Genomic DNA, 24,208 nt, shown 5'->3' with positions numbered 1-24,208 from the left:
TGCACCCTTCTCGTTCGGGCACAAAATCTAACTGGAGTCTGGAGGAGGGTCATAGGGGGAGGAGCCAGTGCACACCACCTGATCTGGTAAAAGCTTTACTTTTTTGTGCCCTGTCTCCTGCGGAGCCGCTATTCCCCATGGTCCTTTCAGGAACCCCAGCATCCACTTAGGACGATAGAGAAACATTGTGGGACGAAATGAAACAAACGATTAAACTGCACAGCCGGTGTCACACCGCAAACACCTCTCTCAATGGGAGACAGTCTCCCGATCACACCAGAACCACTTCAGATGCAGGACATACTTCATCGAACATTACTTACATGAAACCAAGACTGTAACGCAAGTGCTATTGGAACACACCAATGTATTTAATGTATTTGCGCAGTTTGAGCAGCATGTGGTGGACCGGGGGAGGGGAAACACCAACAGTTTGTAGATATAATCTCTAATAAAATACATACAGATTGGGTGGGGAAAGCCCCTTTACACAGGGCACAACACTGGACTTACATCACCTAAATGGGCGTGGTACAAAACGTAGACGACGTGACAGTCGGCAGTGCTGTTTTCTGTGGACTGGACACCTAACCAAATCGCAGATTAACCCTAAAATTGGCAACACTCACAATGTCAACAGTCTGGTGTCGACCCCTATAACCGCATACTACGCCCAGAAGTCGAAGTCCAGTCCAGTATTAATCAATGTCCTATTAAAGAGTTTCCTAAACTCCGCCATTACAGTCCAGGTTTTAAGGATGTTCATGTCGGAGACCGCATGGTTAAATCAAATTGACTGAGGTGGTAATTAAGTAATATGTGCTCAAGCCTGGATATCCTTAAAACCTGGACTGTTATGGCAGAGTTTGGGAACCTCTGGTAGGTGACGTGCCTGTGGTAGGGGAATTAGATTGTAAGCTCCAAAGGTGTACCTGCAATATGTGGTCCCAATTTCAGGGCTCTAGTATGGGGTCAGTTATACCTCCAGCCGGCCGTCGCAGCGGCCAATCACCACCTTCTGCTGGCTGGGTGGGGCAGGACATGGTGTATGAAGAGATGGGACCGTCAGACCCTCCCCCCGGCGAGTACTCACCAGCCCTCCTCCTCTTCAGCGTTACGTAAGGAAGCAGGTCGTGGCGGGTAATGATCCTCAGTAGCTGCAGAACTTGGCGGAAGTTGGACTCATCGCAGCGGCCTTGCCTCTCCAGAGCCAGCAGGAAGTCCCGGCCGCTACGTATCATCCCCCTCTCGTAGTCGTCTATAACGTCCACAAACAGAAAGGAAAGGACGCGCACGTCTCTGTGAGTCAAGTGCGTCCCCACAATGTCAAACATCCGGTGCAAGCTGTACAGTCCGTGTTCCCTATCGCCCGCCTCCTCCGGCCAGGCCTGCTCCCTCCTCCTCTTCAGGTGGGCCATCTCCAGGCGCCAAGTCCTGGGTGCACTCCTCCTTCGCTCTCGCCCGCCTCCGTCACAAAGAAATGTAGAGTCGTCTCTAGAGGGGAGAGGAGAATAATCAGAGGACGGTGTGCAGACATATGGATGTATCGTATGTACTGTATATACAGATGGAGCCTTGCTCATCTAGCCTTCTCTGCTGCACCCAGGTGCACCAAGGCTTATTAGCATAAGCCTTTCATCTATTGTTCTCCGCTGCAATACAATACAGAGAGAACAATACAGCAGGGGATTAAGTCTGACAGCACTGGCTCAATTAGTCTTAGTAAAGGGATAGATGAGCAGGGCTCCATCTGTATCAGGACCCAAATTCCTGCAGAATGGTAAAAAGTCTACAAGATAATGCTGCATGATAGGATAAGCACTGTTTTGCTTGCAAGGGATTGTAAATAGCATATGTCAGGTTCTCACTTTATGGTAGTCAAGGGCCCGCTTCCCCCACTTCCACTAGCAGAACCATAAACTAGCCAATCCCACCAGGGGGCTCCATGCTTCACGGGGATGTAAATTCGATCCGCATACTTAACTTATGCATGACAATGAACTGACAGTAACGCAGGTTGGAGCCGATGCTGAGATATGCGGCTGAGTTTCATTTACGCACAAGAGGCATTTTGAGAAAAGTCCAAGTCACAGCTCAAACCACCTGACCATCGGAACGTCAGCCTGAACCACCTCCAGCCTGATTGGGTGGGTGCTAGTACGGTCGGCGTTCAGTACCAATCCGTCTTACATATAGGTCACATATTGCCCAAGTCATACATAAGTGCATATTCAGACCACAGTAACGAAGAGCTGTATGTTACACATCAGTCACAGACTCCAATGGAACAGCCGCCATTACAATGGGGACACTCCATGAAAAGGAGTAAAAAAGTCCCATACGTGACGCTGTATACAAAAAATAAAAAAAATAGCTGTGTATCCTGAGTTTTCAACCTAAGACCGCTCTCTGGTGTTCATGTCCTTAATACAAAGAGTTGGGCAGATTATGTAGAACTTTCCTTTACAAGGGGTGATGGACACTTTGTGATACTGGGGGAAGGGGAGGAGGTCCAATAGGCCGCAACAACGCAGTTTCACAATTCTCACAAACGCGATCATTTAGTATCCTGTTAGTGACCATAAGTCTCCTTAGGGCTTATCGCGGATTTCTCTGCACCAGCTCAGAGCTGGTGATAAGTAGTGCAAAATCCCTATTTTAAAGGTAAAAATGTCAGAATTTGGTTCAGAACAACTGGGACACCCCCTGAATGACTAATTAGACACCTAGATGTTTTACATTATTTTTAATTACCTAACAATGACGTAATTTTGGGGGTAAAAAAATACAGAGTGATGGAAATTGGGGTACAAGGTATGGGACGGGTGTATTGGGGTGCTTTATGAGTGGGACACGCGTTTTTAGACTTGCAGGTGGGAGTAATCGGTCCATTTCAACTTTTTTTTTTAGTCCCCTAAAATGACCAAAACATATTTTTACCCATTTTTATGTACCCCAAAGTTAATGAGAGCACTTATTTTAATGACAAAAAAAAGCTTTCTAGAATGTTTTCCTCATTTAAAAAAAAAATATGCATATAACAGCCATTTACCCAATTTAATGACAACACATAAAATTATTATGGTCACTAATAGACTTCTATAATGTTTTCCTATATTAGTTTGGCCTTTGTGGGGTACAGGCAGATTTCCCCACTTTCTCCTATACGTATCAGCTTTTGCAGCTAGAATTATCACGCGAATCCAGTTTTCACCAATTTGGAATAGGATAGATGCGATAAAATAAGATTTTACTTACCGATAAATCTATTTCTCGTAGTCCGTAGTGGATGCTGGGACTCCGTAAGGACCATGGGGAATAGCGGCTCCGCAGGAGACAGGGCACAAAATAAAAGCTTGAGATATCAGGTGGTGTGCACTGGCTCCTCCCCCTATGACCCTCCTCCAAGCCAGTTAGGATACTGTGCCCGGACGAGCGTACATAATAAGGAAGGATATTGAATCCCGGGTAAGACTCATACCAGCCACACCAATCACACCGTACAACTCGTGATCTGAACCCAGTTAACAGTATGATAACTTTAAAGGAGCCTCTGAAAGGATGGCTCAACAATAATAACCCGAATTTTTTGTAACAATAACTATATACAAGTATTGCAGACAATCCGCACTAGGGATGGGCGCCCAGCATCCACTACGGACTACGAGAAATAGATTTATCGGTAAGTAAAATCTTATTTTCTCTAACGTCCTAAGTGGATGCTGGGACTCCGTAAGGACCATGGGGATTATACCAAAGCTCCCAAACGGGCGGGAGAGTGCGGATGACTCTGCAGCACCGAATGAGAGAACTCCAGGTCCTCCTCAGCCAGGGTATCAAATTTGTAGAATTTAGCAAACGTGTTTGCCCCTGACCAAGTAGCTGCTCGGCAAAGTTGTAAAGCCGAGACCCCTCGGGCAGCCGCCCAAGATGAGCCCACTTTCCTTGTGGAATGGGCTTTTACTGATTTTGGCTGTGGCAATCCTGCCACGGAATGTGCAAGCTGAATTGTACTACAAATCCAACGAGCAATCGTCTGCTTTGAAGCAGGAGCACCCAGCTTGTTGGGTGCATACAGGATAAACAGCGAGTCAGTTTTCCTGACTCCAGCCGTCCTGGAAACATATATTTTCAAGGCCCTGACAACGTCCAGCAACTTAGAGTCCTCTAAGTCCCTAGTAGCCGCAGGTACCACAATAGGTTGGTTCATGTGAAATGCAGAAACCACCTTAGGTAGAAATTGAGGACGAGTCCTCAATTCCGCCCTGTCAGAATGAAAATTTAGGTAAGGGCTTTTACATGATAAAGCCGCCAATTCTGACACACGCCTAGCTGAAGCCAAGGCCAACAGCATCGACACCTTCCACGTGAGATATTTTAAATCTACCGTAGACAATGGTTCAAACCAGTGTGATTTTAGAAATCTCAACACAACATTGAGATCCCAAGGTGCCACTGGAGGCACAAAAGGAGGCTGTATGTGCAGCACCCCTTTCACAAATGTCTGAACTTCAGGTACTGAAGCCAGTTCTTTCTGGAAGAATATCGACAGGGCCAAAATTTGAACCTTAATGGACCCTAATTTTAGGCCCATAGACAGTCCTGTTTGCAGGAAATGCAAGAAACGACCCAGTTGAAATTCCTGTGTAGGGGCCTTCTTGGCCTCACACCACGCAACATATTTACGCCAAATGCGGTGATAATGTTTTGCGGTTACTTCCTTTCTGGCTTTTACCAGAGTAGGGATGACTTCTTCTGGAATGCCCTTGTCCTTCAGGATCCGGCGTTCAACCGCCATGCCGTCAAACGCAGCCGCGGTAAGTCTTGGAACAGACAAGGCCCCTGCAGTAGCAGGTCCTGTCTTAGAGGTAGAGGCCACGGTTCGTCCGTGAGCATCTCTTGAAGTTCCGGGTACCAAGACCTTCTTGGCCAATCCGGAACCACGAGTATAGTTCTTACTCCTCTCCTTCTTATGATTCTCAATACTTTCGGTATGAGGGGCAGAGGAGGGAATACATACACTGACTGGTACACCCAAGGCGTTACCAGAGCGTCCACTGCTATTGCCTGAGGGTCCCTTGACCTGGCGCAATATCTGTCCAGTTTTTTGTTTAGACGTGACGCCATCATGTCCACCTTTGGTCTTTCCCAACGGTTTACAATTTGGTGGAAGACTTCTGGGTGAAGTCCCCACTCTCCCGGGTGAAGGTCGTGTCTGCTGAGGAAGTCTGCTTCCCAGTTGTCCACTCCCGGAATGAACACTGCTGACAGTGCTATCACATGATTTTCCGCCCAGCGAAGAATCCTTGCAGTTTCTGCCATTGCCCTCCTGCTTCTCGTGCCGCCCTGTCTGTTTATGTGGGCGACTGACGTGATGTTGTCCGACTGGATCAACACCGCCTGACCCTGAAGCAGAGGTTTTGCTTGAATTAAGGCATTGTAAATGGCCCTTAGTTCTAGAATGTTTATATGAACAGATGTTTCCATGCTTGACCACAAGCCCTGGAAATTCCTTCCCTGTGTGACTGCTCCCCAGCCTCTCAGGCTGGCATCCGTGGTTACCAGGATCCAATCCTGAATGCCAAATCTGCGGCCCTCTAGTAGATGAGCCCTCTGAAGCCACCACAGGAGAGACACCCTTGTCCTTGGCGACAGGGTTATCCGTTGATGCATCTGAAGATGTGATCCGGACCATTTTCCCAGTAGATCCCACTGAAAAGTTCTTGCATGGAATCTTCCGAATGGAATCGCTTCGTAAGAAGCCACCATTTTTCCCAGGACCCTTGTGCACTGATGCACTGAGACCTGTCCTGGTTTTAGGAGGTTCCTGACTAGCTCGGATAACTCCCTGGCCTTCTCCTCCGGGAGAAACACCTTCTTCTGGACTGTGTCCAGAATCATTCCTAAGAACAGTAGACGTGTCGTTGGAATCAGCTGCGATTTTGGAATATTTAGAATCCATCCGTGCTGACTTAGCACTACCTGAGATAGTGCCACTCCGACTTCTAACTGTTCCTTGGTTCTTGCCCTTATCAGGAGATCGTCCAAGTAAGGGATAATTAAGATGCCTTTTCTTCGTAGAAGAATCATCATTTCGGCCATTACCTTGGTAAAGACCCGAGGCGCCGTGGACAATCCAAACGGCAGCGTCTGAAACTGATAATGACAGTTTTGTACTACAAACCTGAGGTACCCTTGGTGAGAAGGATATATTGGGACGTGGAGATAAGCATCCTTGATGTCCAGCGACACCATATAGTCCCCCTCTTCCAGGTTCGCTATCACCGCTCTGAGTGACTCCATCTTGAATTTGAACCTTTTTATGTAAGTGTTCAAAGATTTTAGATTTAATATTGGTCTCACCGAGCCGTCCGGCTTCGGTACCACAAATAGTGTGGAATAATACCCCTTCCCCTGTTGTAAGAGGGGTACCTTGATTATCACCTGCTGGGAGTACAGCTTGTGAATGGCTTCCAGAACTGCCTCCCTGTCGGAGGGAGACTTTGGTAAAGCAGACTTCAGGAACCGATGAGGAGGAAACGCCTCGAATTCCAGTTTGTACCCCTGTGATACTACCTGTAGAATCCAGGGATCCACTTGCGAGTGAGCCCACTGCGCGTTGAAATACTTGAGACGGGCCCCCACCGTGTCGGAGTCTGCTTGTAAAGCCCCAGCGTCATGCTGAAGACTTGGCAGAAGCAGGGGAGGGCTTCTGCTCCTGGGAAGCGGCTGCATGGTGCTGCCTTTTTCCTCTTCCTCTGCCCTTGGGCAGAAAAGAGTGACCTTTTGCTCGCTTGTACTTATGGGAACGAAAGGACTGAGTTTGAAAAGACTGTGTCTTTTTCTGTTGATGTGAAGTAACCTGGGGTAAAAAGGTGGATTTTCCAGCCGTTGCCGTGGCCACCAGGTCTGTTAGACCAGCCCCAAATAACTCCTCCCCCTTATACGGCAATACTTCCATGTGCCGTTTGGAATCTGCGTCCCCTGACCACTGTCTGGTCCATAATGCTCTTCTGGCAGAGATGGACATTGCGCTTACTCTTGATGCCAGGGTACAAATATCCCTCTGCGCATCACGCATATATAGCAATGCATCCTTTAAATGTTCTATAGTTAACAGAATATTGTCCCTATCCAGGGTATCAATATTCTCAGTCAGGGAATCCGCCCATGCGACTCCAGCACTGCACATCCAGGCTGATGCGATTGCTGGTCGCAGTATAACACCAGTATGTGTGTATATACTTTTCAGGATATTTTCCAGCCTCCTATCAGCTGGTTCTTTGAGGGTGGCCGTATCAGGGGACGGTAACGCTACTTGTTTAGATAAACGTGTGAGCGCCTTATCTATGTGGCCCTACTGGACATTACGTTTGTCTCGTCACCGTCGACACTAGATTCAGTATCTGTATCTGGATCCGTGTCGACCCACTGAGGTAGCGGCCGTTTTAGGGCCCCTGAGGGTGTCTGAGACGCCTGAACAGGCACTAATTGATTTGCCGGCTTTCTCATGTCGTCAACAGTTTTTTGTAAATTGCTGACATTATCACTTAATTGCTTAAACACAATCATCCAGTCAGGTGTCGACTCCCTAGGGGGTGACATCACTAACACAGGCAACTGCTCCGCCTCCACCTCATTTTCCTCCTCATACATGTCGACACACGCGTACCGACACACAGCACACACACCGGGAATGCTCTGATAGAGGACAGGACCCCACTTAGCCCTTTGGAGAGACAGAGGGAGAGTCTGCCAGCACACACCCAGCGCTATATATATACAGGGATAACCTTATATAAGTGTTAATCCCTTATAGCTGCTGTTAATCTAGTTATTTGCTGCCAAAATGCCCCCCCTTCTCTTTTTTACCCTGAATCAGATGCAGTACTGCAGGGGAGAATCAGGGAGCCGTCCTTCCAGCGGAGCTGTGAGGGAATAATGGCGCCAGTGTGCTGAGGAGATAGGCCCCGCCCCTTCACGACGTCCTTAACTCCCGCTTTTTTGTGTAAAATGGCAGGGGAAAAAATACATCCATATAGCCCTGGAGCTATATGTGATGTATTCCTTTTGCCAGCTAAGGCATATGTGTGTTATATTGCGTCTCAGGGCGCTCCCCCCCAGCGCCCTGCACCCTCAGTGACCGGAGTGTGAAGTGTGCTGAGAGCAATGGCGCACAGCTGCGGTGCTGTGCGCTACCTTAGTCTTGAAGACAGGATGTCTTCTGCCGCCGCTTTCACCGGACCTTCGTCTCTTCTGGCTCTGTAAGGGGGACGGCGGCGCGGCTCCGGTGACCCATCCAGGCTGAACCTGTGATCGTCCCTCTGGAGCTAACGTCCAGTAGCCTAAGAAGCCCAATCCACTCTGCACTCAGGTGAGTTCGCTTCTTCTCCCCTTAGTCCCACGATGCAGTGAGCCTGTTGCCAGCAGGACTCACTGAAAATAAAAAAACCTAACTAAACTTTTATTCTAAGCAGCTCTGGAGAGCTACCTAGTTTGCACCCTTCTCGCCGGGCACAAAAATCTAACTGGCTTGGAGGAGGGTCATAGGGGGAGGAGCCAGTGCACACCACCTGATATCTCAAGCTTTTATTTTGTGCCCTGTCTCCTGCGGAGCCGCTATTCCCCATGGTCCTTACGGAGTCCCAGCATCCACTTAGGACGTTAGAGAAACAGGAGTGCGCAGGCTGCGATTAGATGATTTGTTGGGAGATAGGTGCGATAACATTAGCCACAATCGCAGCTAACTGGACACCCCGTGTTTGGTGTAATGGCGAAAAAACACAAAACATTTCTCTACCTCAAAAATAAGCTTAGTTAGGCACTTATACATTACATCTAAATAACTTCCTCATATTTAACAAAAACTTATGTTAAAACTTGTATAAAAGTCCCGGACGTGACAGTGTAATGGCCCACAAACAAACTGAATGTATTACATGTGTTTTATTTAAAGCTGCATTTATAGGAGACCCTGTTTGTGGCTTCTTGCTGCCTCCATTCCCCTCCTCACATCATGTCACTGCCCCTGTCACATGCAACCCTGTCCTCACTGACACATCACTCCTCTCCTGATATACTCTGTGCTGCTGGGGACCCTGCTCCTCCCACTATATAACTCTGTCTGTGGCTTCTTGCTGCCTCCATTCCCCTCCTCACATCGTCACTGCCCTGTCACATGCAGCCCTGTCCTCACTGACACATCACTCCTCTCCTGATATACTCTGTGCTGCTGGGGACCCTGCTCCTCCCACTATATAACTCTCAGTCTGTGGCTTCCTGCTGCCTCCATTCCCCTCCTCACATCATGTCACTGCCCCTGTCACATGCAGGCCTGTCCTCACTGACACATCACTCCTCTCCTGATATACTCTGTGCTGCTGGGGACCCTGCTCCTCCCACTATATAACTCTCAGTCTGTGGCTTCCTGCTGCCTCCATTCCCCTCCTTACATCATGTCACTGCCCCTGTCACATGCAGCCCTGTCCTCACTGACACATCACTCATCTCCAGATATATTCTGTGCTGCTGGGGACCCTGCTCCTCCCACTATATAACTATCAGTCTGTGGCTTCCTGCTGCCTCCATTCCCCTCCTCACATCATGTCACTGCCCCTGTCACATGCAGCCCTGTCCTCACTGACACATCACTCATCTCCTGATATACTCTGTGCTGCTGGGGACTCTGCTCCTCCCACTATATAACTCTCAGTCTGTGGCTTCCTGCTGCCTCCATTCCCCTCCTCACATCATGTCACTGCCCCTGTCACATGCAGCCCTGTCCTCACTGATACATCACTCATCTCCTGATATACTCTGTGCTGCTGGGGTCCCTGCTCCTCCCACTATATAACTCTCAGTCTGTGGCTTCCTGCTGCCTCCATTCCCCTCCTCACATCATGTCACTGCTCCTGTCACATGTAGCTCTGTCCTCACTGACACATCACTCCTCTCCTGATATACTCTGTGCTGCTGGGGACCCTGCTCCTTCCACTATATAACTCTCAGGCTGTGGCTTCCTGCTGCCTCCATTCCCCTCCTCACATGTCACTGCCCTTGTCACATGCAGCCCTGTCCTCACGAACACATCACTCCTCTCCTGATATACTCTGTGCTGCTGGGGACCCTGCTCCTCCCACTATATAACTCTCCTGTGGCTTCCTGCTGCCTCCATTCCCCTCCTCACATCATGTCACATGCAGCCCTGTCCTCACTGACATATCACTCATCTCCTGATATACTCTGTGCCGCTGGGGATCCTGCTCCGCCCACTATATAACTCTCAGTCTGTGGCTTCCTGCTGCCTCCATTCCCCTCCTCACATCATGTCACTGCCCCTGTCACATGCAGCCCTGTCCTCACTGACACATCACTCATCTCCTGATATACTCTGTGCTGCTGGGGATCCTGCTCCTCCCACTATATAACTCTCAGTCTGTGGCTTCCTGCTGCCTCCATAGTTTACCAATGCGTACTGCACAGAGAAGGTTATTCGGCACAGATCACTATTTTCTGTTAATTGCGCATGTGTTGTGCGGCCGCTGCTAATGCGCAGTTTGTGTGGAGTGGTCTGGCCAATGCAGACGTGGCCTAACCGTTTTCAGCGCGGCTGCGTGACGTCACGCAGCTTTCGGACGCGTCATTGTCTCGGTAGAGTCACTGCGCCAGGAGGGGTGGGTTCCGGAGCCAGAAAAATACAGCCTGGGGAGAACACTGCTTGGTACCTGGTGACCCCTACCCACAGGCCTGTGATACTGCTCTGACAGCGATCCCACCCACCCGTCTCTGTAACCCTCTCCCCCCAGCGCTGGTATACCATACCCAGCACCCCACCACCACCAGTCTGTCATACCCCGTTACCCCTGGGCCCTGACCCTTCCCGGCTGCCTGCAGGTTCTCCTTCCTCAGCCCCCCGTGCACTCGCAGTGCTGCCCAAACACCCCAAACATGCTCCTGCTCCACCGTCACACACTGCTACATACCCACGGGCTGGGAGTAGGGAGCGGGTGGCAGGGCGGGAGAGCCCACGGGCCTTCTCTTCCTCAAGCAGGAGCAGGCGGCCAAACCAGCCTCCCACCAATGCAACCTGTGCGGCCTCTCCGCCAGCACCGGTCTCTCTGCTCGGGCCTCCTATGTGCACTGCCCGGGTGCCGCCGGCACGGACACAGCTGCTGCTTGTTATTATCAGAGCGGTGATCGGCTGCACCAGGGCCGTAACCACTATGCGGGCAGGATTAGCTGAATACGGTGCCTGCTGCGCAAGCTGTAGCAGCGGGCTGACGTGGCAGGGAGGAAGGAGGTCCCAGGAGGCACCTGGATAGGGACTGGCTGAGGTGGGTGCCATGTGCGTCCTGCAGGACCCCCTCATTATTAAAAAGTGAGTCCTGTGCTGCCCACAGCAAGTAAAAAGGAGCTATAGCGCATATTTTGCCACCACTGAGTAAAGCAAGTTATCAAGCAACTGGCCAAAACCATGTGCAGTGCAGGTGGGGCAGATGTAACATGTGCAGAGAGAGTTAGATTTGGGTGGGGTGTGGTCAAACTGAAATCTATATTTCAGTGTAAAAATAAAGCAGACAGTATTTACCCTGCACCGAAACAATATAACCCACCCAAATCTAACTCTCTCTGCACATGTTACATCTGCCCCACCTGCACTGCACATGGTTTTGCCCAGTTGCTTCACAATTTGCTTTACTTACAAACACATAAATCGGGGCCATAATTACATAGGCCGTATAATAAACAGACACGCAGTTATCATCACTCTTACTCCTATAAAACAGTCCTGAGCAGTCCGCAAATGGAGTGTGACATCTGTCAAAAAGGCTCAAATACACATCAGGGGCAATATGAAATATCCTGCGAGGTGCCGGCTGTCCGGGAATTTCTGCGAGTCAGCCTGTATTTCTAAAGTGGCAATAATTCACAAAGCAAAATCGACCAGGTTTCGACCTGTAAATGATCGCCGCTTTAAAAATACGGACCGACTCACAGAAACTCCCAAACAGCCGACACCTCGCAGGATATTTCATATTGCCCATGGAAGTTACCTTCTATCTGTGATATCACTGGTAATCCTACTGTATGAACACAACATTCTACAACCCAGACAAAGCATGCGTTACCTAGGAGAGTGTGTCCAGGTACACTTACCCACAGTTTTTGAAGGAACTCGGCAGGGAGGCTGCTCTAAAGATCTAACCACAGATGTAGACTTACTCAAATCCTTCTGTCAAACATACAGCCAATGTCATTAAGAACTATCTCCAGCGTAAAGAAGAATAAGGAGTCCTGGAAGTGATGATATGGCCCCCAAAGAGCCCTGATCTCAATGTCATCGTCTGTCTGGGATTACATGAAGATACAGAAGGATCTGAGCAAGCCTACATCCACAGAAGATCTGGGGTTAGTTCTCCAAGATGTTTGGAACAGCCTCCCTGCCGAGTTCCTTCAAATACTGTGTGCAAGTGTACCTAGAAGAGTTGATGGTGTTTTGAAGGGAAAGGCTGGTCACATCGAATACCGAGTTGATTTAGTTTTCTCTTCTTTTCATTCACTTTGCATTTTGTTAAATGCTCAAAATAAACTATTAACACTTCTATTTTTGAAAGCGTTCTTAGTTTGCAGCAATTTTCCCACACCTGCCTAAAACATTTGCACAGTCCTGTACATCTGGCAGCAGGGGTATTTGGGAGCCGTCAGGGTGTGGGCGGAGGATGGGATAAGTGTTTTCTGTACCAGGTACCTATAGGGCAGTATTGAGTACACACAGAAGGGCAAGTGGATTATCTGAAGGAGCGGTAATAGCAGTCAGGGTGAGGGGGCAAGGGAGGGTACAGCAGGCTTATTAGGGTAACGTAATGTTTATCGCACGGGTAATGGTGGGGTATATGGCAGAAGGAATGGCGCGGGGTACGGTGGGGTATATGGCAGAAGGAATGGCGCGGGGTACGGAGGGGTATATGGCAGAAGGAAAGGCGCGGGGTACGGTGGGGTATATGGCAGAAGGAAAGGCGCGGGGTACTGTGGGGTATATGGCAGACGGAAAGGCGCGGGGTACTGTGGGGTATATGGCAGAAGGAATGGTACTGGGTACTGTGGGGTATATGGCAGAAGGAATGGTGCAAGGTACGGTGGGGTATATGGCAGAAGGAATGGTGTGGGGCATATGGCAGAAGGAACGGTGCAAGGTACGGTGGGGTATATGGCAGAAGGAACGGTGCAAGGTACGGTGGGGTATATGGCAGAAGGAATGGTGCAAGGTACGGTGGGGTATATGGCAGAAGGAATGGTGCAAGGTACGGTGGGGTATATGGCAGAAGGAATGGTGCAAGGTACGGTGGGGTATATGGCAGAAGGAATGGTGCAAGGTACGGTGGGGTATATGCCAGAAGGTATGGCACAGGGTACGGTGGGGGAATGGCGCGGGGTACAGTGGGGTATATGGCAGAAGGAATGGCACGGGGTACGGTGGGGGTATATGGCAGAAGGAATGGCCCGGGGTACGGTGGGGTATATGGCAGAAGGAAAGGCGCGGGGTACTGTGGGGTATATGGCAGAAGGAATGGTGCGGGGTACTGTGGGGTATATGGCAGAAGGAATGGTGTAGGGTACTGTGGGGTATATGGCTGAAGGAATGGTGTGGGGTATATGGCAGAAGGAATGGTGTGGGGCATATGGCAGATGGAATGGTGCAAGGTACGGTGGGGTATATGGCAGAAGGAATGGCACAGGGTACGGTGGAGGAATAGTGTGGGGTATATGGCAGAAGGAATGGTCCGGGGTACTGTGGGGTATATGGCAGAAGGAATGGTCCGGGGTACTGTGGGGTATATGGCAGAAGGAAGGGTGCGGGGTACTGTGTGATATATGGCAGAAGGAATGGTGTGGGGTACTGTGGGGTATATAGCAGAAGGAAGGGTGCAGGGTACTGTGGGATATATAGCAGAAGAAGGGTGCAGGGTACTGTGGGATATATGGCAGAAGGAATGGTCCGGGGTACTGTGGGGTATATGGCAGAAGGAATGGTCCGGGGTACTGTGGGATATATGGCAGAAGGAATGGCACGGGATACGGTGGGGTATACGGCAGAAGGAATGGTGCGGGGTACGGTGGGGTATACGGCAGAAGGAATGGTGCGGGGTACGGTGGGGTATATGGCAGAAGGAATGGTGCGGGGTACTGTGGGGTATACGGCAGAAGGAATGGTGAGGGGTACTGTGGGGTATACGGCAGAAGGAATGGTGCGGGGTACTGTGGGGTATACGGCAGAAGGAATGGTGCGGGGTACTGTGGGGTATACGGCAGAAGGAATGGTGCGGGGTACGGTGGGATATATGGCAGAAGGAATGGCACGGGGTACATTGGGGTATATGGCAGAAGGAATGGAGCTGGGTACGGTGGGGTATATGGCAGAAGGAATGGCATGGGGTACGGTGGGGTATATGGCAGAAGGAATGGCACGGGGTACGGTGGGGTATATGGCAGAAGGAATGGTGAGGGGTACTGTGGGATATATGGCAGAAGGAATGGTGTGGGGTACTGTGGGGTATATGGCAGAAGGAATGGTCCGGGGTACTGTGGGATATATGGCAGAAGGAATGGCACGGGATACGGTGGGGTATATGGCAGAAGGAATGGTGCGGGGTACGGTGGGGTATATGGCAGAAGGAATGGCACGGGGTACGGTGGGGTATACGGCAGAAGGAATGGTGCGGGGTACGGTGGGGTATATGGCAGAAGGAATGGTGCGGGGTACTGTGGGGTATATGGCAGAAGGAATGGTGAGGGGTACTGTGGGGTATACGGCAGAAGGAATGGTGCGGGGTACTGTGGGGTATACGGCAGAAGGAATGGCGCGGGGTACGGTGGGATATATGGCAGAAGGAATGGCACGGGGTACATTGGGGTATATGGCAGAAGGAATGGAGCTGGGTACGGTGGGGTATATGGCAGAAGGAATGGCACGGGGTACGGTGGGGTATATGGCAGAAGGAATGGTGCGGGGTACTGTGGGGTATATGGCAGAAGGAATGGTGCGGGGTACTGTGGGGTATATGGCAGAAGGAATGGTGCGGGGTACTGTGGGGTATATGGCAGAAGGAATGGTGCGAGGTACTGTGGGGTATATGGCAGAAGGAATGGTGCGGGGTACTGTGGGGTATATGGCAGAAGGAATGGTGCGGGGTACTGTGGGGTATATGGCAGAAGGAATGGTGCGGGGTACTGTGGGGTATATGGCAGAAGGAATGGTGCGGGGTACTGTGGGGTATATGGCAGAAGGAATGGTGCGGGGTACTGTGGGGTATATGGCAGAAGGAATGGTGAGGGGAATAGTGAAGCCAATCCCGGGCCATTTTTTCAATCCCAAATTTCGGGATTGAAAAATGGCCAATCCCGGGATTCCCGGGATTGGCCTTTAGCTAGGTGGCCGCCCCCTCACCCCACCCCGCCCCACGCACATTACTAACCATATTCCGCGGGCGGGTGGGAAACAACCTCTCATCGCTGGAGGCGGCTCCCTGCAGCAGCTGACGGCCACGCTGCGCTGGGGAGCCGGAATAAGGAAGCCGGGCTGCGTCTGAGCGTTCTGTGGACGCTCAACGATGATCCCTCAATCCCCGGGATTGGAGCTTCCAATCCCGGCCATTTTTGGCCCTAAATCCCAGGATTGGCCACCATAGCGGGGAATGTTGGGGTATATGGCAGGCACGGGGAATGTTGGGATATATGGCAGATGGAATGGTGCAGGGAATGTTGGGGTATATGGCAGAAGAAATGGCACGGGGAATGTTGGGGTATATGGCAGATGGAATGGCACGGGGAATGTTGGGGCTGATGGAATGGGGCAGGGAATGTTGGGGTATATGGCAGAAGAAATGGCACGGGGAATGTTGGGGAATATGGCAGATGGAATGGCACGGGGATTGTTGGGGTATATGGCAGATGGAATGGCACGGGATTGTTGGGGTATATGGCAGATGGAATGGCACGGGATTGTTGGGGTATATGGCAGAAGAAATGGCACGGGGAATGTTGGGGAATATGGCAGATGGAATGGCACGGGATTGTTGGGGTATATGGCAGATGGAATGGCACGGGGATTGTTGGGGTATATGGCAGATGGAATGGCACTGGGAATGTTGGGGAATATGGCAGATGGAATGGCACGGGATTGTTGGGGTATATGGCAGATGGAATGGCACGGGATTGTTGGGGTATATGGCAGAAGAAATGGCACGGGGATTGTTGGGGTATATGGCAGATGGAATGGCACGGGGATTGTTGGGGTATATGGCAGATGGAATGGCACGGGGATTGTTGGGGTATATGGCAGATGGAATGGCACGGGGATTGTTGGGGTATATGGCAGAAGAAATGGCACGGGGAATGTTGGGGTATATGGCAGAAGAAATGGTGCAGGGAATGTTGGGGTATATGGCAGATGGAATGGTGCAGGGAATGTTGGGGTATATGGCAGGCACGGGGAATGTTGGGGTGTATGGCAGAAGGTGGGGTAAATGGGAGCATCAGGTGGGTGTCCAGGTGAAGGGGCAGGAGGAGGGGGATTAGGGTAATCCAAGTTGACCTGGGTAAGCCTAGCACACAGGAGTATCTACTGGGGTATCTGGCAGTAGGATGGTGGCTGTCAGGGTGAGAGGTGTTGTAGGGGGATCAGTATGATTTACCGTCAGTATACCGACAACGGCATCCCGGCCACAGGGCGAGAGCAAAGAGTCCCCTTGAGGGCTCTCCACAGGTTCTATTGCCACACTATGGGTGTTGTGGACACCCACGAGTGGGAATATACCCTGTGCGTCGGGATTCCAGTGTTGGTATCCTGACCGCCGGGATACCGACAGCCGGCAAATGAACTGCATCCCATATTAGGTTGTTAGGGATAAGCTGGGTAATTATGAATGGAGGCATATATGGCAGTAGGAGAGGAGACTGGGAGCAGTCAGGTGGGAATACATATGATTTTCCGGCACTGGAATCCCAGCAGCAAATCCGCTCGGAATGCTTCAGGCACGGTTATATTCTCACTTAGTTGGTGGCGTGGACCACGCATTTGTTGGGATTCCGTCCGGTAGCATTTCGGCCGGGCAGGTGTATTAGGCCAGGTGAGGGCAGTGTGGATCTGGGTAGGAGTATCGCAGTACAATCAGTAGCTGATGGGGTATCTGGCAGCAGGAGGGGTATTTGGGAGTAGTAAGGCGTGTGTCAGGGTCGCGGGACAAAGAAGGGAGTAATAGGCCCTGTTGGGGCAGTCTTGTGGAGGGGTCTTAGTACACACAGAGGTGTAGCTGTGGGGTATCTGGCAGCATGAGGGGTATTTGGGGACAGTAAGGAGGGTGTCAGGATGAGGGGGGTGGGGTTAACAGACCAGATACACAGAATTGTATTTGGCAGCAGGAGGGTTATTTGGGAGCAGTAAGGAGGGTGTCAGGGTATTAGGCCCTGTTGGGGCAGTGTCGTGGTGGATCTGGGTAGGGGATCTCAGTACACAAAGAGGTGTAGCTGTGGGGTATCTGGCAGTAGGAGGGGTATTTGGGAGCATTAAATAGGGTGTCAGGGTGAGGGGGCAGAGGGTAATAGGCCCTGTTGGGGCAGTGTCAGGGTGGATCTGGGTAGGTGATCTCAGTACACACAGAGATGTAGATGTGGGGTATCTGGCAGTAGGAGGGGTATTTGGGAGCAGTAAGGAGGGTGTCAGGATGAGGGGGGGGGGGGAAGGGTAATGGGCCTTGTTTGGGCAGTGTCGGGGTGGATCTGTTTAGGGGGGTCTCAGTACACACAGAGGTGTAGCTGTGGGGTATCTGGCAGCAGGAGGGGTATTTGGGAGCAGTAAGGGGGGAGTCAGGATGAGGGGGGGAGGGGTAATAGGCCCTGTTGGGGCAGTGTCGGGGTGGATCTGTGTAGGCGATCTCAGTACACACAGAGAGGTAGCTGTGGGGTATCTGGCAGCAGGAGGGGTATTTGGGAGCAGTAAGGGGGGTGTCAGGATGAGGTGGGGGGGGGGTAATAGGCCCTGTTGGGACAGTGTCGGGTATCAGTACACACAGAGAGGTAGCTGTGGGGTATCTGGCAGCAGGAGGGGTATTTGGGAGCAGTAAGAAGGGGGTGAGGGGGGGGGGGGGGAGGGGTAATAGGCCCTGTTGGGGCAGTGTCGGGTATCAGTACACACAGAGAGGTAGATGTGGGGTATCTGGCAGCAGGAGGGGTATCTGGCAGCAGGAGGGGTATTTGGGAGCAGAAGGGGTATTTGGGAGCAGAAGGGGTATTTGGGAGCAGTAAGAAGGGGGGGAGAGGGAGGGGTAATAGGCCCTGTTGGGGCAGTGTCGGGTGGTCTCAGTACACACAGAGATGTAGATGTGGGGTATCTGGCAGCAGGAGGAGTATTTGGGAGCAGTAAGGGGGGTGTCAGGATGAGGGGGGGTAAGGGGTGTGTCAGGATGAGGGGGGGTAAGGGGGTGTCAGGATGAGGGGGGGGTCAGGATGAGGGGGGAGGGTCAGGATGAGGGGGGGGAGGGTCAGGATGAGGGGGGGGAGGGGTAATAGGCCTTGTTGGGGCAGTGTCGGGGTGGATCTGGGCAGGGGGTCTCAGTACACACAGAGGTGTAGCTGTGGGGTATCTGGCAGCAGGAGGGGTATTTGGGAGCAGTAAGGGGGGTGTCAGGATGGGGGGGGGGAGGGGTAATAGGCCCTGTTGGTGCAGTGTCGGGGTGGATCTGGGCAGGGGGCCTCAGTACACACAGAGGTGTACCTGTGGGGTATCTGGCAGCAGGAGGGGTATTTGGGAGCAGTGAGGGAGGGGGTAATAGGCCCTGTTGGGGCAGTGTCGGGTGGATCTGGGTAGGGGGTCTCAGTACACACAGAGGTGTAGCTGTGGGGTATCTGGCAGCAGGAGGGGTATTTGGGAGCAGTGAGGGGGGGGGGGGGGTAATAGGCCCTGTTGGGGCAGTGTCGGGTGGATCTGGGTAGGGGGTCTCAGTACACACAGGTGTAGCTGTGGGGTATCTGGCAGCAGGAAGGGTATTTGGGAGCAGTGAGGGGGGGGGAGGGGGTAATAGGCCTTGTTGGGGCAGTGTCGGGTGGATCTGGTTAGGGGGTCTCAGTACACACAGAGGTGTAGCTGTGGGGTATCTGGCAGCAGGAGGGGTATTTGGGAGCAGTGAGGGGGGGGGGAGGGGGTAATAGGCCCTGTTGGGGCAGTGTCGGGGTGGATCTGGTTAGGGGGTCTCAGTACACACAGAGGTGTAGCTGTGGGGTATCTGGCAGCAGGAGGGGTATTTGGGAGCAGTGAGGGGGGGGGGAGGGGGTAATAGGCCTTGTTGGGGCAGTGTCGGGGTGGATCTGGGTAGGGGGTCTCAGTACACACAGGTGTAGCTGTGGGGTATCTGGCAGCAGGAGGGGTATTTGGGAGCAGTGAGGGGGGGGGGAGGGGGTAATAGGCCCTGTTGGGGCAGTGTCGGGTGGATCTGGGTAGGGGGTCTCAGTACACACAGAGGTGTAGCTGTGGGGTATCTGGCAGCAGGTGGGGTATTTGGGAGCAGTGAGGGGGGGGGGGAGGGGGTATTAGGCCCTGTTGGGGCAGTGTCGGGGTGGATCTGGGTAGGGGGTCTCAGTACACACAGAGGTGTAGCTGTGGGGTATCTGGCAGCAGGAGGGGTATTTGGGAGCAGTGAGGGGGGGGGAGGGGGTAATAGGCCCTGTTGGGGCAGTGTCGGGGTGGATCTGGTTAGGGGGTCTCAGTGCACACACAGGTGTAGCTGTGGGGTATCTGGCAGCAGGAGGGGTATTTGTGACCAGGCCCAGTGGGGGCACACACAGTCCCTGGGAGGGGTGACTAGGCCCGGGGATGGCAGCCGCTTACCCCAAGCCGGCTGCAGCTGCTGTCACCAGTGACACCTCCTCTCGGTGCTCTCAGGACGGGGCAGCCATTATGGATCCTTCACCGTCTCTATCAGTAGCAGCAGCAGCAGCACAGGGAGACGGGAACATCCGGGCACCGCTGCCGGGGTGGAGGGGCAGGCCCGTTGGAGAAGGAGGAGGAGCTCTTACGCGGATTGGTCCTCTCCGCTCGCCGTAGCTTGGCTTCAACCTCATTGGTAACGATAACTGCTAGGACGCCATCTTAGCTGAGGGCCTCGCTCTAGGAGGAGGGTGTTTGCGGCTTCACCGCCATTCATTTGCATGGGAGCGGCGGCCATATTGGAAGTGGGCAACCTGGTACTTGAGACTATAAAGCCTGTGATTCATAATAACATTGTTGAAATCTGTCTCTAATTTCCATGTAATGTCCCAGGTTATAAAGATTCCCCCCTGGAGTTTTCTTGGTGGGAGGTTTACTCTACAAATGTCTCTATTTTTCAGCATTGGGTAACAAAAAAATCAAATTTTTTGCATGGAATTCTTAGGGGTCAATCCAATTGCGGGCAATGTTCTCACCCCCACGAGTTACCGCGGCAGTAGCCACACTTTACGGTAGCTCAGGCTCGCACAATTGTGTATGCGGCCCTGAGCCTATGGGGCTGCGTACAAAACTGCGAATTATGGGTGAGCTCAGGCCGCGAGGGGTGAGAGATGCAGTGCTGTCTCTACGCCATTGCAACGGCAGCTCGCACCCTTCACCTGCAATTGGATTGGCCACTTAGCATGTACTTGTATTATATGAGTTTTATAGGTTAATTTTTTTTAGGGGTGTAATTACTATGCCGGCGGTCAGAATGCCGACGCAATCCACAGAGACCGTTTCTCGTGTGGTGCTCTTAGAGTCACAGGCTTCAGCATGTAGTGTCCCTGAAAATCATTTTTACGTTGGTAACAGGAAAACAGGAGGCCGCAGCGCCACTGCAGGCCGTGAGTTTGGTGGCGCTTACGGTCCAACAACACATCGATCAGTGTGTGAGGTGTGCCGGCATGGGCTGGCACACCTCACTGCCACGACCCCGGCTGAGCTCTGATGTCTGTGTATAGTTTTAAATATTTCTGACGTTTGTCTCCTTGTACCTGAGGAGACGGGCGAAGTGCCGGAAGCGGTGGGAATGTATTGGGCGAGTAAAGGGAGGGCGTGTTGATGTAACTGTGACTCAATGAGACACCCATTTTCCGGGATACCTGTAAATATTTCATTAGGGTGGAACCGCAGCAAATATAGGAGATATTTCTTGCGATCCCACATTTTTGGCCACAAAAGCAGCCATCATAGGTTTCTATGGGATCTGCGCAATTGCAGAATTTTCCAAACTCTGGAATATGAAGCATTCCAGAGCAGTGGCGGCTGCAGCAAATTCCAAGATACATATAGGGGAGCCACACCTACGGGCAGTGAGTCTCGGCCAGCGATGGTGGGCAGTGAGTCTCGGCCAGCGATGGTGGGCAGTGAGTCTCGGCCAGCGATGGTGGGCAGCGAGTCTCGGCCAGCGATGGTGGGCAGCGAGTCTCGGCCAGCGATGGTGGGCAGCGAGTCTCAGCCAGCGATGGTGGGCAGTGAGTCTCGGCCAGCGATGGTGGGCAGTGAGTCTCGGCCAGCGATGGTGGGCAGTGAGTCTCGGCCAGCGATGGTGGGCAGCGAGTCTCGGCCAGCGATGGTGGGCAGTGAGTCTCGGCCAGCGATGGTGGGCAGCGAGTCTCGGCCAGCGATGGTGGGCAGCGAGTCTCGGCCAGCGATGGTGAGCAGTGTTCGGGCTGGCAGTTGGTGTGGTGTCCTTGTTTGAATTTCGGACTGCGCTGCAGCTCCACCTCTTCCACTGCCACTGTTCCAGAGTTTGACCTTCTTAAGCTACCGCCATCTACAGATGGCGTTAGTCATTGTAGCCTATAGGCCACAGGTTCTCAAGACACCCCAATGGTCCAGGTTTAGGTTGATCCATGCTCGGCCACAGGTGACTTAATTAGCACCTCAGTCAGTTTGATTTAGCCATCTCTGCTGAGCCAGGGATATACCTAAATCCTGGACCGCTGGGGTGTCCTGAGGACAGTATTTGAGAGCCTCTGCTATAGACTACAGTCCGCAATAGTTACCTGGACAGTGTGTCGCCACTGTTTAAGGGAAGGGAAGAGGTCAGGGGTCGCCATGGTTGCACAGAGGTTTCCTGGCCTCTGTGACGCGCGGCTGTCACGTCTCCATGGGTGCCGCACATCACCCGGTAGGGGGGAGAGAGATCCGATGCAGCGCATTAGGACGCAGGCACCTCCTGCTGCATCTCCATACAGCACTATCACTGCGGCAGGAGGCGTCTGCTTGTATCACCATACCTCCTGCTACATCACCATACAGCACTATCACTGCAGCAGGAGGCATCTGCTTGTATTACCATACCTCCTGCTGCATCACCATACAGCACTATCACTGCAGCAGGAGGCGTCTGCTTGTATTACCATACCTCCTGCTGCATCACCATACAGCACTATCACTGCGGCAGGAGGCGTCTGCTTGTATCACCATACCTCCTGCTACATCACCATACAGCACTATCACTGCAGCAGGAGGCATCTGCTTGTATTACCATACCTCCTGCTGCATCACCATACAGCACTATCACTGCAGCAGGAGGCGTCTGCTTGTATTACCATACCTCCTGCTGCATCACCATACAGCACTATCACTGCAGCAGGAGGCGTCTGCTTGTATCACCATACCTCCTGCTGCATCACCATACAGCACTATCACTGCAGCAGGAGGCATCTGCTTGTATTACATACCTCCTGCTGCATCACCATACAGCACTATCACTGCAGCAGGAGGCGTCTGCTTGTATCACCATACCTCCTGCTGCATCACCATACAGCACTTTCACTGCAGCAGGAGGCATCTGCTTGTATTACCATACCTCCTGCTGCATCACCATACAGCACTATCACTGCGGCAGGAGGCGTCTGCTTGTATCACCATACCTCCTGCTGCATCACCATACAGCACTATCACTGCAGCAGGAGGCGTCTGCTTGTATCACCATACCTCCTGCTGCATCACCATACAGCACTTTCACTGCAGCAGGAGGCATCTGCTTGTATCACCATACCTCCTGCTGCATCACCATACAGCACTATCACTGCAGCAGGAGGCGTCTGCTTGTATCACCATACCATACCTCCCAACTGTCCCGATTTTCGCGGGACAGTCCCGTTTTTTGGGGTCTGTCCCGCTGTCCCACCCACGGGCCGTAGTGTCCCGCGGTGGGGGGGGGCAGTTGGGAGGCTCAGTTTCTTGCTGCCCTGCTTAGCAGAGCAGCGGTGAAATAGACGCTGTGCGCATGCGCACAGCGTCTATTCATTGTAGACAGAGGGAGAGGGGGCATGCCAGCGGCTCACGGAGCGCTGGGCATGCCCCCTCAGTGACGAAATCGGGGGCGTGGCTCACGACCGCGGGTCTTCCCACGAAGCCACGCCCCCTTTTCATAGGCCACGCCCCTTTTCGGGAGCGCGCTCTCGCCGCGCGTGTGTCCCTCTTTCGAGGCGGCCAAAGTTGGGAGGTATGCCATACCTCCTGCTGCATCTCCATACAGCACTTTCACTGCAGCAGGAGGCGTCTGCTTGTATTACCATACCTCCTGCTGCATCACCATACAGCACTATCACTGCAGCAGGAGGCGTCTGCTTGTATCACCATACCTCCTGCTGCATCACCATACAGCACTATCACTGCAGCAGGAGGCATCTGCTTGTATTACCATACCTCCTGCTGCATCACCATACAGCACTATCACTGCGGCAGGAGGCGTCTGCTTGTATCACCATACCTCCTGCTGCATCACCATACAGCACTATCACTGCAGCAGGAGGCGTCTGCTTGTATCACCATACCTCCTGCTGCATCACCATACAGCACTATCACTGCAGCAGGAGGCGTCTGCTTGTATCACCATACCTCCTGCTGCATCACCATACAGCACTATCACTGCAGCACCTCCATCCACATCTGAATCTGGCCCCATTAGCGGTAATAGGAAATTACAGTTATTTCTAAAATTGATAAATATGGCCTAAATCCAGTATTCTAGGGGCCGGTTACCGCGGTAACTCCATAGACTGGGTACATGACTTTAGAGGCCAGGGAATAAGTTAAATTATTTTTGCATAAAAACTCTGCATACTGCGAGATAGTGGCCCAGATTCAGAGGTGGCGATGTAGCACGCAGTGGCGACGTTTCAGTCTGTGCGTGGGATGGAGCTGGACGCAATGTCAGTGTTTTGTACGCTG

General features: G+C 52.2%; 1 protein-coding gene across 1 annotated transcript in view; it reads right to left on the bottom strand.

Moving 5' to 3' along the window:
* DEDD (death effector domain containing) overlaps positions 1-20,108 on the bottom strand; it is a 30,507-nt gene extending 10,399 nt beyond the window's left edge. Inside the window, exons 1-2 of the mRNA XM_063946815.1 lie at positions 19,880-20,108; positions 1,094-1,494 (exon numbers count right to left, since the gene is read on the bottom strand). Of these exons, the coding sequence (XP_063802885.1) occupies positions 1,094-1,418 (325 nt within the window). The 5' untranslated portion in view covers positions 1,419-1,494; positions 19,880-20,108. The remainder of the gene's footprint in view (positions 1-1,093; positions 1,495-19,879) is intronic.
* Positions 20,109-24,208: the final 4,100 nt, after the last annotated feature.

This window comes from Pseudophryne corroboree, chromosome 12, assembly GCF_028390025.1.
Source record: "Pseudophryne corroboree isolate aPseCor3 chromosome 12, aPseCor3.hap2, whole genome shotgun sequence".
Taxonomy (NCBI): Eukaryota; Metazoa; Chordata; class Amphibia; order Anura; family Myobatrachidae; genus Pseudophryne; species Pseudophryne corroboree.
This window is presented reverse-complemented; position numbering and strand designations above follow the sequence as displayed.